The 18,256-nt window shown below is 48.8% G+C and overlaps 8 protein-coding genes across 8 annotated transcripts; 6 read left to right on the top strand and 2 right to left on the bottom strand.

Annotated features, from left to right (window-relative positions):
- Nucleotides 1–382: 382 nt before the first annotated feature.
- Nucleotides 383–1,443, top strand: VFPPC_07698 (alkaline ceramidase family protein; the record flags this gene model as incomplete). The annotated part of the gene is made up of 5 exons (XM_018286516.1): nt 383–453; nt 529–602; nt 656–796; nt 879–1,160; nt 1,229–1,443. The coding sequence occupies 5 exons, from the start codon at nt 383–385 to the stop codon at nt 1,441–1,443; spliced, it is 783 nt and encodes a 260-aa protein (XP_018143181.1).
- A 3,647-nt stretch (nt 1,444–5,090) lies between these two features.
- VFPPC_07697 (alpha beta hydrolase fold-1 protein) lies at nt 5,091–6,884 on the top strand (the record flags this gene model as incomplete). Its single annotated transcript, XM_018286515.1, has 1 exon — nt 5,091–6,884. The coding sequence occupies one exon, from the start codon at nt 5,091–5,093 to the stop codon at nt 6,882–6,884; it is 1,794 nt and encodes a 597-aa protein (XP_018143180.1).
- A 352-nt stretch (nt 6,885–7,236) lies between these two features.
- Nucleotides 7,237–8,145, top strand: VFPPC_07696 (transferase; the record flags this gene model as incomplete). Its single annotated transcript, XM_018286514.1, has 1 exon — nt 7,237–8,145. The coding sequence occupies one exon, from the start codon at nt 7,237–7,239 to the stop codon at nt 8,143–8,145; it is 909 nt and encodes a 302-aa protein (XP_018143179.1).
- Nucleotides 8,146–8,800: 655 nt separating this feature from the next.
- Nucleotides 8,801–9,838, top strand: VFPPC_07695 (Short-chain dehydrogenase/reductase SDR; the record flags this gene model as incomplete). Its single annotated transcript, XM_018286513.1, has 4 exons — nt 8,801–8,851; nt 8,899–9,205; nt 9,261–9,362; nt 9,426–9,838. 4 exons carry the CDS (start codon nt 8,801–8,803, stop codon nt 9,836–9,838), a joined length of 873 nt encoding a protein of 290 aa, XP_018143178.1.
- Nucleotides 9,839–9,955: 117 nt separating this feature from the next.
- Nucleotides 9,956–11,012, bottom strand: VFPPC_07694 (cyclase protein; the record flags this gene model as incomplete). The annotated part of the gene is made up of 3 exons (XM_018286512.1): nt 9,956–10,003; nt 10,052–10,554; nt 10,613–11,012. 3 exons carry the CDS (start codon nt 11,010–11,012, stop codon nt 9,956–9,958), a joined length of 951 nt encoding a protein of 316 aa, XP_018143177.1.
- A 359-nt stretch (nt 11,013–11,371) lies between these two features.
- On the bottom strand, nt 11,372–12,245 carry VFPPC_07693 (hypothetical protein; the record flags this gene model as incomplete). Its single annotated transcript, XM_018286511.1, has 3 exons — nt 11,372–11,462; nt 11,531–11,817; nt 11,880–12,245. The coding sequence occupies 3 exons, from the start codon at nt 12,243–12,245 to the stop codon at nt 11,372–11,374; spliced, it is 744 nt and encodes a 247-aa protein (XP_018143176.1).
- Nucleotides 12,246–13,556: 1,311 nt separating this feature from the next.
- Nucleotides 13,557–15,901, top strand: VFPPC_14286 (fungal specific transcription factor; the record flags this gene model as incomplete). The annotated part of the gene is made up of 5 exons (XM_022428911.1): nt 13,557–14,049; nt 14,119–14,333; nt 14,400–14,719; nt 14,838–15,395; nt 15,448–15,901. The coding sequence occupies 5 exons, from the start codon at nt 13,557–13,559 to the stop codon at nt 15,899–15,901; spliced, it is 2,040 nt and encodes a 679-aa protein (XP_022284370.1).
- A 723-nt stretch (nt 15,902–16,624) lies between these two features.
- On the top strand, nt 16,625–18,138 carry VFPPC_07692 (salicylate hydroxylase; the record flags this gene model as incomplete). The annotated part of the gene is made up of 4 exons (XM_018286510.1): nt 16,625–17,047; nt 17,102–17,825; nt 17,881–17,959; nt 18,012–18,138. The coding sequence occupies 4 exons, from the start codon at nt 16,625–16,627 to the stop codon at nt 18,136–18,138; spliced, it is 1,353 nt and encodes a 450-aa protein (XP_018143174.1).
- Between the last annotated feature and the right edge of the window lie 118 nt (nt 18,139–18,256).

Here is an 18,256-nt window from a genome sequence, read left to right as displayed (position 1 = left end):
ACGTATTGTGGCAGCGGGCGGGCAGCACCCTCGAGCTGGAATCCATTGTCTGGGCGTTGCTAAGTTCAACCAGACATGATCAACGCCAACATTGCATATGCGGGTTTATCCATGAGTGGTTGGGTGCATGCAGCTTTCCGTGTGTGAGAGCACGTTTTTGGTACATGTAAGCTCTTGACCAAACTTGGACTTATCCATGAGTAACTTTGCATTATAAGCCACAACACAACACAACTCAACTCAACTCAACTCAACCTTGACCCGCCCTTGCATTCTCTCTTACCACCATCACCAACCCAACATCTTACGAAAAAGACTCAATTACGGTTCCTGCAGGCAAACGATTGAGTCTGCACCCTCAGAGGTCGTTCCTGACCTCACAATGCGCTTCTCCATCCCATATCGCGAGACTCCTCATGAACCAATTCTTGGCGCTCCCACCGCAAGAGCAAAGTAAGACTTCCTCAAGCAATGTACATGTCCATACACTGCCAAGCATTCCTGCTGACACCCGTTGCCAACGCCCAGCTTTTGTGAAGAAGACTACATTATTTCAGGTCTAGTCGCCGAGTTTATTAATACGATTACCAACATAATATATGGTATGTTAGAGCCTCTTGCACTGACTTGGATGTGCTGACTGGCAGGCTCCAAGTCATATATGCCCTGCGTCATCTCTCACGCCGCCCAACAAAAGACGGCACCCTTGCTGCTAAAGCGCCGTTTTACGGGCTAGCCCTTGTTGGCATATGCTCTGCCTTGTTCCATGGGACACTGAAGTTCCACGCTCAAATGGGTACGTCGTAACTTGCATTCATGCCTTACTTACTGGCTTGAAAGTTGTGTTGCCACTTGCTGACTGTACCCTGAACTTACAGGCGATGACCTTTCCATGCTTGTAGCTTCGTCTTGTGTTTTGTATCGCGCAATGACATTTGACCGGACATGGCCCGAGATAAAGACGTTCACAGTGGTGCTAGTTGTCAGTCTTGCCACCGTAATCGTCTACCATGTGGCCACGGATGAGCAGGTCGTGCATGAACTAGCATTTGTCCTGCTCATCTTCCTTGTTGGTCTGCGCACCAGATCACTTATTAAGACACGGGTCAAGAGCGAAAGCCAGCAGGCTACGCTTCGTCGGAACACTCTCTTTGGGGCAGGTGAGAAAGTGGCCCTCCATGATGTTCCCATGCAATACAATTCTCAACATGCTAACCAAATTTAATAGCTTGCTTTGCAATAGGATATTTTTTGTGGCAGTTGGATCTGCGGTATTGCTCTCAATTGACGAGGTACAAACGACAAGTTGGTATGCCGTGGAGCTTCTTGCTCGAGTTTCATGGCTATTGGCATGTGTTGACTGCCATTGGCGCATGCACCTTCATGGTCATGGTTGAGGACTTGACAAATGAAGACAAGGCCAAAGATCGCAAGAAGAATTGACTTGAGCATGTATTCGGACACAAATTTAGAAGTCACTTTACAATATGCCAAGTAGTAACTAGGTAGTGTCTCGCGCTGAGCCAGTGACAAGGAGTCTGCACAAGTATAGAGGAAGTCATTTCTTGATCTGTTCACGAGAAGATGCCGTTTCTAGCCTCCCTGTTTAAGTATGCAGTATTGAATACTTCAGCTAGATAATCTTCTGATCCAGAAATTGGGCTCCGGTGAGCCAACACTTTGACAACTTTAGCCATTTGATTCATCGGAGAAAGGGGATTTAGCTAGCATTGAAGCACTTTGCTAACCCTGGTGGTTAATGAAAACAAAATCATTCGCAGCCTTCGTTTCCATAGCTGCTTATCCAACACAGATGTCCCTCCATATCCGCTATTATCCAAAATGCACCCCCTACAGCTATAGTTATCCACAGTCAATCTTTGCCCGCATTCACCATGCATCACTGCAACTCTGGCTCTCGCCCGGTATCCTTGACAGGCATCTGTCCAGGGTAAAGTGAGTCAGTCTGCCTGCAGTGTAACAAAGCCATCGGCGATTGCTCCGCAGTTACGGCGTATCCCCAGAACGGAATGTGTTTATAACGAGCCATATGTACTGTCCGGCTGGGCCGAGCCGCTCTCAAAATGCAAGTTGTCGTTTGAGCTGACATACTGTACGTGAGCATCTTGTTGGATTGCACCGGCGTATTGGGTAGTATTCCTCCCGCTATTTCTGTTCACATGTTACACTGTACCGTATAGTCGGGCGATGGTAAGCTGCCAGATGGGCATCTTGCATAGCACAGCATGGCTATGCGGTACGTACCATATTAGTCCTCATTCCGTATGAGGGCACATCAAGTGACTGCTTTCGCTTTGCGGATTCCATGCTCCGTTGTAAACCGAGTAGTTCCACAGTTAACTATTACTGATCAGATCTTCATGGTCAGACGAATCCCAGCCCCCAACTAATAAGCATCTTGCGCGAATTCCTATCATGTTTACGTTTTATGCAACAGGGTTATCGGCGTGCTATAGTGGTACTAGGTGACTGTACCTGGCAAAAAGCAATTGCCACTAATGCAGATTAATATCACCAGTTACATCCATTGACACGGCCACCTCATGCCATGAGCCGCAATACTCGATACACCCCCCTGACAACCCTGCCACAAACTAGCCCCCAGGCTTGGCACGGCCCGAAACATAGACCTCGAAAAAGCGCAGAAAATCACAACGTGAGTTGTCGACTGGCAATAAACCATGGGCTTGGCAAACCATGCAGTTGGTCTTACATGCGCAATGTCAACAAGGAAGACTTCGTAACCAACCTTGGCACCCAGACCCTTTACCTGGCCATTTGCTCCGGCCAAGAGTTCCATGAAGCATGTCGATGGTTGGTTGGCACATGGCTTTCCGTTAAATCCGGTCCGGTAAGCAAATATGCGCCTAAGCCTGCTGCAAAAGGGTAGCATCATAGGGCTTCCCGAACATACTAAACGCCTGGTTTGGCGGCTCGTTTACGCTGAGGTGCTTATACAAGTTTGTCTCGACATCAAGCGCCACTGCGACTAGTACCTGAGATCCGGGTTATTGATTGGCACATGGGGAGACTCGGTTGGCACCTCGACGGAGTCTAGGCTGGCAATGAGCATCTCGGTGGCGGCCGGCAAGGTAATTCATCAAGCGCCATCACGATTCGGATGAGATTCGCCGTGTTTAGTGTGTTCCTGGTTTGAGGCTTCCTTTGGGGGTTCTGGCACCGCCCACTTTGCTCCTTCTCGACAAACGACGCTTTGCCACAGAAACACCAAGTATGATCAGTGTTGCAGTTCATGTGGGAAATTGTTGTAGTTTGTATATAATCGTATAATTAAAATTGATGTTCCTCAAAAGTGGTGTATTGTTGTACGCCCATGTGTTTACGTTGTGCTGTTATTAGGCCGCAAAGTAGCCGTCTTGCACCAGGCCTTTTCTCAACATCTAGAAAACACCACAAATTCCAAATAGCTGTTCTCCGAATAAATCACGGTTTCTAGAGCAAATTTAGTACAATTCGTAGACTTATAGTACCATTTTCAGGGCCAACTTCTGACAATGCAAGTGGCGTTCAAAAGTTTCGCGAAAATCACAAAACAGCTACAGGGTAGGTCAGTTTATGACAACGAATTTTGTGAGAACAAGAGAAGAACGTGTAAGTAAGGACTGAATTTGAAGTACAAAAGCGTCTATCAAGCGGAATTTTTGCCGTATTTAATTAAGATGATCTGCATTTAAAGCCTTTAATATCGCCTGTGGGCAAAAGTATCTGGACGATCCCTTCATCAGCCGATATTTCTTTATGAGCATTGATATACCATGTGAGGCACAATGAGTCTTAGCTGGTCAAACGTTCTAACTTCTCACTAAAAGCACAGCATGATTGCTTCCGTGACTATTGTAGCTTCGAATCCTTAGACATGTTACATCTAGTATACGCCGAAGGCTGGGGGCCTATCAACGGGCCACTTCTCCTCATCGAAGTGCTGGGTATTTCCATCCTTATCGAGGCATATTTTCCATCCACAATTGGGTAACCACTCAGTGTCTAAGATTGCATTTCTTGCATGGTGATGAGGTTTGGCAGTCTGGCTGCTGGTGTTAACACTGGTCCTCAAGTGATACGAACTTCAACCGCCTCAGAACGTCTGCCCCCATTTGTTGCTGCACGGTGAGATATGGAATGGTGCGACAGGTACTCTCAGGAATGAGATATGAGAAGTAAGTTACAGAAGAAGTGAAATATGAACCGAATCTCCTTGCCTTTTTGGCATGCTTGACCTATTGTCACACGTATCACATTTAGCCAGTGAATCATGGTGCTTTATACCTCATGTTGTATCTCTCAATGTGCATGAAACAGAAAGAGCTGATACAATGCAGATGTACGTCGATTTACACCTATATTGGCACAACATTAGGAAGCTTGCGCCTAAAGTATTCGATATTCTATGACCAACAACCGCCGCAAACCGTTGGCGGCAGCACTAGTGGGTTTACATCTGCACAGCATCCCTATTTGCCTCGATTTGCATATAAATTCTCATACTTGAGATTCTCACAATTTGGGAATTATTCTGATCTATATGTAAATAAAGAAGGCTCTTACCGGGCCCAGTACCCGCAATCGAGCCCTTGTTTTTTGTTCTTTCAGAGAATTGACTCCAGCACTCGAAACTGCGTGTCCCTTGGTAATAATACCTAACTCCACATCATCACGAAAGAGACCAAGATCCGCAGCATTGCGGCAGCATAACGCTGAGAGCATTACCAGGCAGTCACCGCATGGCGCAATTGGCGATCCCAAATCTCGCTAAGAGCGCCTGAGACTGCATACCTGACTTGAATCGCGTGAAAGTTAACCTTACCTCCCTTGCCAATCACGATGCGGCGGTTCGTTCCGACAATACAAGCCGTTATGACTGGGGTCTTGGGTCTGGTGTAAGCGGGTACCCCATCCGAGAACTGTTCGCGATATCATGAATGAACAACTCTGACGCAGCTAAACGTGGTACAGGCATCCAACTCTGCGTATGCCCAACATAACGACGTTACGCAAAGATTTTCAGCTTGCGCAAGAACATAAATGGTAGATTGGGCAGCGTCGTCAACATGTCCAGCCCAAAGGATTCACCTTCCAACGACCCTCCGTCGCAAGCAAGAGGCTCCAAGTCACCCAGCGCCATGAATGGAAAGCTGTTCCCTCAGCAGACATATGTCTCGCAACCTCTTACTGTTAAGAGAAAGAAGCGATGGCACGCTATTGCACTGTCATTCGCTGCCCTGCTATGGATCACGTCGACGTCGCACTACGTCTCAAGGATACAGCACCGGGCTACACTTCCTGGGCTGAACCTTCGCAGTTATCCCGGTGAAAAGATCAAATGGTCACCATGTGGCGAGATTAATGATCATGAGGTAGAGTGCAGCGACATAAATGTGCCAATGGATCAATTCAATGCCACAAACTCGGGTGACAAGACCTTCAACATCCCATTGATTCGACTACGGGGCAAGAATGCAACACAAAACGTGCTTCTCAACCCCGGTGGCCCAGGTGGCAGTGGATTCGGTTTCCTCTATGAGCTTGGCAGCGAGCTAAACACAATTGTAGGAGAGAACTTCCACCTGCTGAGCTTCGATCCTCGAGGTGTCAACTCATCCACGCCTTTGGCGTCATGCTACCCGGATGAGGAGACAAAAACCAAGTTCCATTATAACCGCGATGACGATGTTGTCCGTGATAGCGGGAAACGCCATGCCTGGAGCACCAATTATGCCAAGGCATGTGCTGAAAACATGGGCGAGCACGGAAAATATGTCAACACGCCGCAAACTGCTGCCGACATGAACAGCATCCTTGATGCTCTCGGGCAACGGGACATGGTGTACTGGGGATTTTCGTATGGAACACTCTTGGGACAGACATATGCAACCATGTTTCCCGAACGTTCTAAACGAGTCATTATCGACGGAGTTGCGAACCAGTTCGAGTGGTATGAGGCGCATATTCTCGAAATGGATTTCGTCGACACCTTCAAAGTGATAGATGGGTTCTTTGACGAATGTCTCAAGGCAGGTGGCGATTGTCCCCTCGCCTCATTTGCGAAGACCACAGCCGAGCTGAAGGGAAAGATATCCGGAATCACGAGTCAATTACATGACGAGCCCATCTCAGTCTACAAAGATCCGTCAACGTATGGTACCATCGATGCCAACAACTTCCTGATAGATGGCTTCTTCCGCGCGACATACGCTCCAAAGGGCTGGCCCAAGTTCGCCCAAACCCTAGCCAATCTTCTCAACGGCAATGCAACAGATGCCCTTCTAGCATTCACATTCTCAACCTTTGCCAAGATCAAGGGCGATTCTACAGACATCATTACCCTCAACGACGGCATATCCGGCGCCAAGTACTGGGCACAAGGACATCAGGCGTACAATGACAAAATGCAACCTTTCTACAGAAACTTGTCTTTCGCCGCGACCCTCAGCAGACAATACGGCGCAAAGCAGCAGTGGGCTATTCCCCGGACACATAACTACATCCCGCAAAAGGGCGTCAAGACGACGCATCCGCTGCTCATCTTGTCCACGACATATGACCCAGTGTGCTCGCTTACTGCCGCAAGGACGGCAAATGAGGCATTTGTGGACTCGAGGCTGGTTGAGTTGAAGGCGTATGGACATTGTTCGCTGGCTATGCCTTCGTTGTGTATTGTGAAGCATGTGAGGAACTTTCTGAGGGATGGGAGTATGCCTCCTGAGGGTGCTACGTGTGAGATGGACGGGTCGTACTTTGGGAAGGAGGATGGTAAGGTTGAGAAGAGGGGGGATGGGGGCGATGGGAAGATTTTGGAGGCTCAGGAACGGATTGCAGAGAAGATGCGATGGGTTCTTCCTTGAGTTGAGGTACGCTTAGAGTTGCAATGTGGTGATGTATCGTGGTCAGGCTGTGCCGGAATGACTTGAATGAGACACATTTACGTGGGATGCAGATGATGAAGGAAATTATGAATAGTGCATGTTGAGTTCCTTAATAGTAGTGTAAACAACAAATCGTCGTGTTTGCTATGAGGTCGTATGTGTTGCAGTGAGAAACTAGATGACGGATACCGATCGAGCAGTTGCCGCTTGACTCATCTCGGCCAGCACGTTAATGCTTTTGTTTAAACTTGATCCAATTCCTTTCAATCATGAGATATCCCAATCCCTCCATCGCCCTTACCGACACATCGCTCAAATTGAATGGCTCAATATGAGTAGAATCTCAGTCTCGGATTCAGAAGCTTTGGTTTTCTTCCAGTCATTACCTCAAATCCCTCACCCAGTCCATCTCCGCCGTAGCAGCGAAGGCGGCGAACATATCGTCTGGTCGATCAATGACGCGCTCATTGTCCGGCTCCCAGTTGATCAGAGCAATACGGAGCCGTTGATACGAGAAAAGAAGCTGCTCGATCTTATTAGAAAAAATGAGAAAATAGCCCCCGTTGTCCCGTCGTGCATTGATCTCGGGATCTGGCAACCTCACGGGTGGAGGTACGCATTGTACCACAAGGCAAGCGGGGTGTCTATGGAATCCAACATGCATGCGATTACAGGAGTTACAGAAGATGACTTGGTTGACTTTCTGGTTTCCATGAAGAGCGTAAGTGCTGAAGATGTTTTACGCATTGGCATTCGAAGAGGCGAGGAAGCAAATTTTGAAGAATTGGTGAGCCAGGCGACCAAGGCGCTGAACTTGCTACGAACGAGAAAACAATTGATGGAATTGGAGGGTATCATTACACCAGATGGATTGAAAGCTCCCTCACATCTTACGCTTGATGGTAGTAAAGTCGAGGTTCTTACACACGCAGACCTCAAAGGGGAGCACATCTTTCTCGATTCTACCGGCCATATTATGGGCATAATTGATTGGAGCGATGCACAAATTGGCTGTCCGTCATTTGAAGCCTTTGGATTGACGGTCGCTGTTGGTGCGAAGATGGCGGCTCGGATAGCAGTTCGGGCGGGATATGGCGCTGAGATTGTTTGGAAGGGTGTATTAATGGCGCGTTGTAATGGAGTGACGTCTCTGGAGGGTATTATGAGTGGGAATGATGATAGTCCAGAATGGTTGGTAAGGAGTCAGCTGAACAGAGCGTTTGAATATTTTGATGTTTGAGGCGGAGATTGAGTACGGATTAAGTAGGAAATACATTGTTGGTGTTCTTCTTTGCCATGTGTGGACAACAAGAAACATCAACATCACCTTCCATTTGCATCAAGCTCCAACTGCAGCCACTCCAAAAAATATACATGTATGGAGTTTATTGGAGCTGCCGCGTTCATTGAGGCCTAATTCTACTCTGTACCTACTCCATAATTGCCCGCATGTCTTACATGATTACACATCGAATTCTCCGCAAGACCCAAAAACATTGGTAAGCATCCTCTCCTTGCGGGATAAGTCAGTCCCTTCCCCACGCTGAGCTTCTAAGCTGGGAACTAAAATTCGAGCCTAAATCCGTTATCCCCGCCAGCTGGGCAGATGCCCTGATCGATGTCCCGGAGCTAGTAGTATCGTAATAGAAGTCTAGTACGAAAGAATACTCTTATTTACCTCAGCCAATGCCTGGAAGGTCGGCTGAATTAGTTACATATGCACCTGCGGAGAAAGGATCGGGTGCCATTGCTGGTGACACGAAGGTGGACCTCCAGGTTTAGCTCCATGACATCAAGACAATGCTCATGACTGACACGTAACTAAAATATAAAGCTGCCGTCCTCTCACAAACGTGAACAAAAGTGACAGCAACTTTCATCCAAACACTAACACAATGACTTCCCTTTCAAAAACCATCGTCGCCACAGGTTTTTCGTCCGGCATTGTAAGTATTGAAACCATATCATCTGCTACATGTACTAAGATCAGCAGGGCCTCGAAGTGCTCAAACAACTCTTGGAACAAGCAACTCCATACAAAGTCATCCTCGGCGCCCGCGACACCAAATCTACCAATGATGCCATTGCCAAATTGCAGTACGACAAGGCCGCTAATGCCGTGACCGTTCTACCCGTTGAGTTGTCCGACCTGAAGACCGTCCAGACATTTGCCCAGCAGGCACTAGAAAAGGTTGGCACCGACAGGATTGACTATCTGATGCTGAATGCCGGCATGTTGAAGGGCGGGGAAAAAGGGACTCATGGCAAATGGTGCGACGCTGCTCTTATCAACCATTTTTGTGAGTCCTTCTATTACGGAGATTGAAATGATAAAAGTTCTGAGTGTGGTTTCAGCGCAACATTATTTGACGCATTTACTTCGTGAGAAACTGGTTGCATCTAAATCACGGGTTGTTGTCGTTTCTTCCGGTGCTGTTCGCAACATTGACGATCCAGGTACGTCTCATATCCCTAATCATGCAACAATATCACGTAGATCTGACTTGCTGACAATAACAGCTACCCTCGAAGCAACCCTCGCGAATGGTTCTGGCGCAGAACCCTTCCCAGTCTACCGCGCCAGCAAATTCGTACAACTCCTCGGAGCGCACTGGTGGCGACGCCAGCTCCAGGGCCAGTGTGATGTTGTCGCCGTCTCGCCCGGCTTGATTCCTCACACAGGTCTTGGACGTGGCTCGGGGATCGAAATTCCCGCCCATTTGCCGGATGCAAAGTCTGTACCCGAGGGCGCACAGAGCATCATCGCGGCAATGTCGCGCAGCGACTTTCCCGAGGATAGGGACAGGATCTTCCTGACCAGCTGGGGTGAGTGGTGGGAGAAGAAGGTTATTGAGAGGACGGTGGACAAGGAGCTGCAGGATAAATGGTCGCCGAGTAGGGAGGAGCTGGAGAAGGATGCTGGAATTGCATGATGATACTTGTAGTGTGAAAAGATGAATAGTATTTACAACTTCATGTTAATCTGACAGAGACTTCTACTAAATATAGCTGGTCATAAAACATGGCTGTTACACGTCTGTGATATCTCCTTAGAGAATAGCCACCCCATTCGGTGGACTAGCAACACCACCAGGAACCTACCAAACATTAGTGCTTGATCTCAAGAAAGCAGCAAATTCACTCACCTTTAACGGCATACTACTGAAAAAGAATGTCCATCTCTTCCTCTTCCCACACTCCTCACTCAGCCGCTCCAAGTCGAACAACTCCCCAATCGGCATCCCCCAGCCCGCCAACAGCCACTGATGAAGTTGAAAGTCCAGGTTCTGGCATGGCCACGCCTCCATTGACGGATGATCCCCCGCAACGGCAGCAAATCCACTGTCCCAGAGCCATCGGAGCGTTTCTTCTGACGATTCGACACCAATAGCCGGAGGGGGCAGCATAGCAGCCAGCGCAACTTTCTCGTCATTCGACATCTTTTGATACCCTCTTGTCCAGCCAGTGCGGAGGAAGAGAATGTCACCTTCTTTAAAGGTCGTTCCTTGGCTGGCAGCAACTTCTTTCAACGTAGATACGGGGATCGACACCGTCTCAAATGGGTTGATTTCGATACCTTTGGCATCTGCCCATGCTGCATAGTCGAGAAGAACGCCACGGCCTACAACGCCCCCGTTTTCAACCCACACTGTGTTTTGTCAATCTTACATGGTCTTGTTAGTAGATGCCGCGGCGGAATGGCATACCGTGAATCCCATTGACGTGCGTATTCATAACATCTTCCTGCGACTTCCCGTTAAAATAAATCTTCTCCTTCTGATAACCGTAGTGTCTAAATCCATCCCACTGCGAACTGCTCTGCGTATTAAACACCAATTCGTCGTCGTTCACCGTCCTGGGAGCCTTATGCTTGATAGTGTGCTGCAACGCAGGGCGACCAAAACACGGCGTCGACATACTATCCAGGGCCCAGTCGGTGGAAATGCGCACTCCCTCGACAATTTCGCGAGCTGCGTTGGCTGTGGTCTCGGGTGTAAGAAGGTTGAGCATGCCGCTTTGGTCGTCAGCTCCGAAGAGACCCCACGCATTGCCAAGAGGGCCATCTTTTCGGAGAGGAAGTTCATCGAATGCTGGTCTCGAAGGCATTTTGACAGAGTGTTTGTGACTTTGCTTTTTGAAATTCGTATGCGTTTGGGAGATTTCAATGATGTTTGTGCCAGAACAACCACTTATAGTTGCTGGCGTCGAGAGGGGAAGTTCAAATGTTGTCATTCGGGCATTCGATGCGCCGAGGCGCAAGATTGACCCACACCACGCCAGACTGCAACCGCGATATTGGGTCCCCTTTGTCATGGTGTTTATGCATTAGCCTTTAATCGTCACTACGTAGGGGTGTTTAATTCCCCTGTGTGTTCGAGGCATTTAAATGGGGCCATTCGATACAAAATTAAGCGTCGGGTATATCATTACAGCAGTCAATCTTGAACATCGCGAAGTACACTGCACTATCCGGAGAAGGCCTTCCTAATATCCGCTTCTTCAAACTTGTCGGTAAAAATGCGCCGCACAATGTACCACTGGTATAAACAGCAAATTCTGCAAGATTAAATTAGCTTTGCCGGCTGCATGGTCCCGATGTTGCTATCAGCTTGCGTTGAACTTACAAAGCACTGGCTCCCATGCATCCGCACGCAATGGTTATATTCTCCAACATTGCAAGTGTGCCCGTTCCAGTCCCAATCAACGTCCCTACACCTCGCCTAGCGTGCTTCTTGGGATCGAATATGACGTACTTGTCGTCTTCGCTGATGACTGCAAACATTAAGGACATCCCGGCGATCCAAGAGAGGGTAGATATGGACAGTACAACGAGGTACCATGTTGGTGGACGGACATTATTCGCAGCAATAGGTTTTGCTGCTGGACCGAGTGGGAATAAGTGTATACCGGCCTACAGACGCTTCTCGGTTAGTCGCTGGTAGGAAATGTAATTGTGCATCGACGAGAACGTACAATGACCATATTGATAATGCATGCCGTGTATAATAGGGTTCCTGGCCGTTTCGATATGACGCCAGCCGCGAGGCCCAATGCGATAGCCGCGGAGAGCCATCTCCCAATCCGACCATTCATGAGCTGGTCATAACGCATCTCAACGGGGTTCTTCTCTTCTATCGGGGGCTTCTCAGTTCGTGCAGGTGTTCCGGTCGCGAAGGAATATTGCTCATCTCGAGTTGTAGCTTGATATGGTGCATACGACTGATTTGGGATCGTAGGGTTGACGCCTGGTTGAACGTGAACATTGCTCGATTCGCCGCCTTGGTGCATTTCCACGATGAACACCGGCCGACCGTGAGGAGTTTGAGCTCCCACAGCCATTGCGATAAGAGCAAGATCGTAGACCGACCCACTAGAAGCTACCAGATCGAGTATTCAAAGGCCAGAATAGATGCCAGCTTCAAAATGTTTGCTCTGCAGATGAACAGGAAGTTCATTTTTGACTCCCGGGACTTGAGGGGGGAGAGATTAAGGTTCTGGTCCCTGTGGTGCGGCTGACCGGACACCCCTGTTCTATCATGGTTGCGTATCATATTCTCACGAAGGCGTGTCTTGGCGTTGAGAGACACCAGACTTGACTCGTCCAGAGGAAGACGGAAGCCAATGGGGGCGCTTGGTGGTGATGGCCAAGTGAGAGACTAACACGTCTACATTTGACGCCTCACTTTTATTCCCTCGGCCTCATGGCGTGGCATGAAGAACGGACGCAATCGTTTGGGGTGGTGCGCCAACACTCCCTGCTAGGTGCATCGTAGGATATCAATTGTGAGTCGTGGGACCATCAACTGGTGGTTTTGGGTCCATGGATTGGCAACTTTAATGTTGGCTTGGGGAAGCACAGTCCACCAGACTTGACATGGTTGGGACCAGCTGGCCAAGTTTTGAAAAGCCAGGAGCAGCCGGTCAACAGTGTCGAGTCCATCGGAAGTACTGTGTTTGCGAAATCCTAAGTTCGTGATTCTGAGCTTGGCACAACACAACTCAGTTGATGATGCATGCAAAAAGGGAGAAAACCGCATCTATCAAGAGAATATTTGTATTTAAAGGCAAAGATGCAATCCGTGCAACACGACCTGTCCACTTCTCGGCAGAACTGCATGTGCTGTTACATCAAATGTCCATGCGCTGCATGACTGGGACGCTGGGCACATGCGCTCAAATTGCACTGTGTTCTTCCAGAGAGGATCAACTACGACCCAAGTGTGAAGAAGCTTTTTCTGATGTGGTTACCGAATCCATCGCACGCAGAATAAAACATCAAATATCTTCAACCAGAGGATCAAACATAATCGAGTCATTCGATAGAGCCCTTCGCCCAGCATTGACGAGATAAAGTTTGTTATCTCATCCTCTGGCTGTTCATGAGTTTCCCATCGGCCCCGCTCGGAACTCCAGATGGTTTGCTTCGCCTCGCGCTTTTCCCCAGTCGGCACTTGGCTCCAGACCCCGTCGATATCGGAATCTCTGCATATGTCAGCATGGGCTCGCGGCCGACGGAATACTTTGGTCCCCAGTTCTTACGTTAAAACCTACTAGACTTCGTCTTGTTGTCAAGCAAGATTGCGTAACGAGCTTCACAGTTAGCTGCAGGGTGCACATGTAGCCCGCGTCAATCTGGGCCTGCGGCAAAGCATGCCTCGCCCGAAAGTTCTTCCCAGCGAGAGGCGTCGTGCCGCTGAGGCCTGCAACTTCTGTCGTGAGACCAAGAAGAAATGCAGCGGCACGGCCCCTTGCTCTCATTGTCTTCGCAGAGGCATTGGATCTCAATGTGTTATTACACTCCGTCCACGCGGTTCCAGAAACAAGTCTGTCTCTGAAGATTCTGGCCCCAGAACACAAACCATACGCCCAAATGCCACTGGTCTGGGACTACACAGTGACATACTAAGTCATGAAACGGGACGCACTCAATCCTTTTCGGTTTCTGCAACTGATTTCAGTGGCCAAGAAGGAGGGAAAGAGCTGCGTAGCTCATCCTTTCGACCCCCATCGCCATCGGATTCCCGGCCTAGTCTCGGTGCGCCTGAGAGCCCACAAAGTCGACGACAGCATCGTGCATCGGATGCGTCATCGGTATCAGGGAATCCCCATTCTAGGATGCTCTTGAACTTACGTGGCGAGAGAGGTAATTATTTCTGAGACGGTTTTCCAAAGATACGAACGCTTGCCGAGGCATTGCTAACTGTAATTTTAGTATACATCGGGGGTGCTGCGTCATTGTCTTTTTTGCAGCTTGTGCGATCTATTGTTGCTGAGCAGATTGGCCCATCACAGTTCTCGCACAATGATAAGAGTGACACCATGCTGGAGAAGGAGTCTCCAAGCTCAACCCGAAATTTACCAGCGTCTATTATCCCAGACTTGGATATTGATACCAAAATTACATACTCACAATGTTATCGCGCTGTGGTATGTTGAATCCCCAGATACGTTGTTGTATGTTTGCGACGCCGAGCTGATGAAATGTGCGCTTAGACAGAGGGATTCATAGACATCTTTGGACCAACTGAGATTGAGGAATGCTTTACTCTGACTGATGGTTCGGCGTCTAGCCCGCAAAAGCAAGCGGCGTTGGGCATGGTTATAGCCATTGGGGCTCAATGCAAATCAGCTGCAAGTGCCCGAGACATTGCGCCAGGCTACTTTCGACAAGCTCAAACCCATGCATTCAGCGGGATGTTGGAAGACCCCGATATTGACGTTGTACGGTCCTTTTTGCTTATGGCATTTTACCTACTAGGGGAATGCGAAGGAACGCCGCATTTATGTACCTGGGAATTGCCACACGGGCTGCAGTAGCTCTTGGTCTGCATAGCAGAGAGTCATATCAAGACTTGAATGACCCAAAGGATAATACACGGTGCGACTCGCCGGACCCTGCATTGTGGGTGGATCAAGGCTAACAATGAATAGAATCCGAATTTGGATCAGCTTGCGCATCGTTGATATGCTTGTCAACTCCATATTGGGACGACCCGCAGCTACGGCAGGACTGAATTCCGACATCAATTCCATACTTGAAGATATATCTCAAACAGAAAAGACGGACGAAATGGCTAGACTTATTGCCTCTCATCAAATCGTGTCCATTCTCAACGGTATCGTTGACACACTGTACGACCGAAAGGAGATATCTACATCCGTCGTCGAGAGCCTTCTAAACGAAATTGAGTCGTGGTCACAAAATCTACCTAGCTGTCTCCGATCACCTGCAAGGGCCGCGACCTTATCTGGCTCGAATTATACCAAGGGCGCCATTGGAAGCGTCCATGTTTCGTGCTTGTACTACTTTGCAGTTACTCTCGTCACGAGGCCCATCCTCATATCAACACTCACAGCCCCATCAGCAAGTGCGGGTATTGCTCAGTCGCAACTGGCTTCAGCATGTTTGGATGCTGCTGTTTACCTGGTTCAAACATGCGTTGATGCACGAACGGTGGATATTTTGTACGGAAACATGTGTATCATGAAGTAAGCGCTACCATATTCTCACACGTTATTGCAACCACTAATGAGTTATCAGAGCTTTAGTATTTGCTGCTGGATTGGTGCTGGGATTTGAGATTTTCGCCAAGCGGTCGATTGAGTACGACATTGAAACAGCATTCACTGGTGCCAGAGACATCCTCAATTTCTTGGCCACACAGAGCCCACAAGCGGCACATTACTATGAAATATTGACTCTGTTATCCAACGCCATCTCCAAACAGCGCCAAAATACTGGCACGACTGGGAGAAGCAGATATGTATCCAAAATATTCACGCTTCAAGACACCAAGGAGTTGCCTTCGGATGAGCTCAGAGACGAGCCGGGTCGGCGTACTCCCTTTGCCGGTGGATTGATCCCTACATTATCTGAAGATGCCGGAAACTGGCTGAACGGCAATGGAACTCCTGCGGAGCCTGGACAGGAGGTGTTTCTAGGGTGGGATAGCCTCGATATATCGCAGTGGGATAACTTTCCGTTTGTTACGTGATATTGGAACATGTACTACTAGCAACTTGACTGGAAGCGAGGCGTTAATTTGGACCCAGCGGAACTTGTGCAGATTATTGCCATTTTGGAGCTTAACCGACGATGAAATTAATGATATCAATTGATGTTTGTTTTGCAAATAAACTTGTTTGACTTGTTCATCTCCGGCGGCTCAGAACTCCCAACATGCACACGAGCCATATCCAGCTTGAGGATCCCGCAATCCCGAACAGCCGTCTCCGACAAATCGAAAGCACGATTGATCGATGTGAATAAGATTTGCGGATACAGACGGTTTACACACTGCGCAGACGTACCTTCCGCATTAGCTTTGGCTAACATACTGGATGGCTTGGTTTACAGTTGTGGGGGAACATAGCCGACACTGCGGATAACGCACCCAACCGCCGCGAACCGAAGCTCGCCACATCCATGTCGGGATGCGATATCCAACAATGGCGGCATGCGAAAGGAAAGTGCTTTGTGTGCTGCCTGCAGCCGACGAACGATTGGCTTATGCATGGCTATATAGTGGTTCATGTGACGAATTAGTTTGCATCAAGAACAAGATATCATTGCCAGCTTGACTTGACCAACAATACGTGATCCAAGACATTACACACATCTCTGGCTTATACAAGTCAATATTCCCGTTATTCTTTCCGGAAAAGTTGTACTTCTCAATTTCAACATCATCTCTCAAGTATACTTAAAAGATACCGAAATGGGATCTAACAACACTCCAGGCTGGCGAAGCCTCAACGTCGGTGTTATTGGCGGTGGCATCGGAGGCATGTCTGTGGCCATTGCCCTCCGTCGATCAGGCCACACCGTTACAATCTATGAGAAGTCTGACTTTGCAGGAGAAGTGGGTGCTTCCGTATCATGCGCTGCCAACGGCACGCGGTGGCTGCATGAGTGGAAAGTCGACGTCGCCAAGGGTGATCCCGTCGTTCTCAAGAAATTGATAAACAGGGACTGGAAGACGGGTGAGCCGGTCAGCGTATACGACTTGGATGATTACGAACAGAAATGGGGATATGTGTATAACATGTTTCATCGGCAGTACATGCATGCCATGTTGAAGGATAGTGCGTTGGAGGAACAAGGGGTAGGCAAGCCGGCGACACTGATTGTTAACCACAAGGTTTGTTACAACAATTTGTCTTTCATTTTGAAGTCCATTTTAACTGGTAAATAGTGTCAAAGTATCGACGTCGAAAGTGGTACAGTTACATTTGCGAATGGAAACACCGCCCAGCACGACCTTATCATCGGCGCAGATGGAATCGGTTCAGCCGTCCGCGGCGCCATCGGCATCACGCCCGAGAAGCGGCCATCAGAACAAAGCTGCCTGCACGCCAACGTTACTTCTGAACAGGCCGTCAAGCTCGGTCTAGTGGACTACTCCAAGGACAGCGCTCTCGAGTATTGGGGTGGCCAGGAAGGAAAATGGGACAAGATTGTGCTGTCTCCTTGCAACGACGGCAAGCTCCTTTCCTATTACTGCTTCTTCCCCCGCGAAAAAGGCGACTATGCCAACCAGACCTGGGGAGGCGCCGATCGCCCGGTCGAGGAGCTGCTGGAACCATATCCCGAGCTAGATCGACAGGTATTCAAACATCTTGAAATTGGGCAGGAGATCCGCCCCTGGAGACTCTGGATCCACGACCCGTATCCCTACGTTCAAAAGGGAAGAGTTTGTCTGCTTGGAGATGCCGGTCATCCGATGATGCCGCATCAAAGCCAGGGCGCCTGCATGGCCATTGAGGATGCGGCTGCGTTGGGCATCCTGTTTGACAAGCAACATTTTGGAGGGAGCATCGCCGAGGCTCTTGCCGTGTATGATGATGTGAGACTGCCTAGAGTGACGAGGGTGCAAGCCGCTGCTGCCAAGGCGGCGTATAACATTAACGAGAGAATTGGTATGTTGTGATGGCTGTGTCCTTTTTTTTTTCGGGATTAACCTAACTTGGGTAGGATTCTCGGTGAACAAGTCTACTACGACGTACAAGGTGGAGGATCCAAAGAAGATTTTGACGATTGAGGAGATGAACGCGTAAGTGTGACTGAGACTGAAGTTTGGAGAGCAGCGAGCTAATGATTTGTAGGTATGACATGTATAAGGATATTGAGGAGCATCTTGCTAGGCGGAGGGGTGTGGTGTACACGGACAAGTTTATTAATGGGCTGCCGGTAGGGTTGGAGCTGCCGAGTGGTGTTGTTATTGGGGCATAGGTAAAGAATGGGATTCTTTCTTGGTGTACTATATTTTGCATAGCATTAAAGGCAGATTGTTCGGAATTGGTTGAGCTTTACTTGATGTGCTGATGGCACTGGTTGGTGTCTACATTCT

The sequence above is a fragment of the Pochonia chlamydosporia genome, chromosome 4, assembly GCF_001653235.2.
Source record: "Pochonia chlamydosporia 170 chromosome 4, whole genome shotgun sequence".
Lineage (NCBI taxonomy): Eukaryota > Fungi > Ascomycota > Sordariomycetes > Hypocreales > Clavicipitaceae > Pochonia > Pochonia chlamydosporia.
Note: the sequence above shows the minus strand (reverse complement) of the source record. Positions and strands in the feature narration are given on the sequence as shown.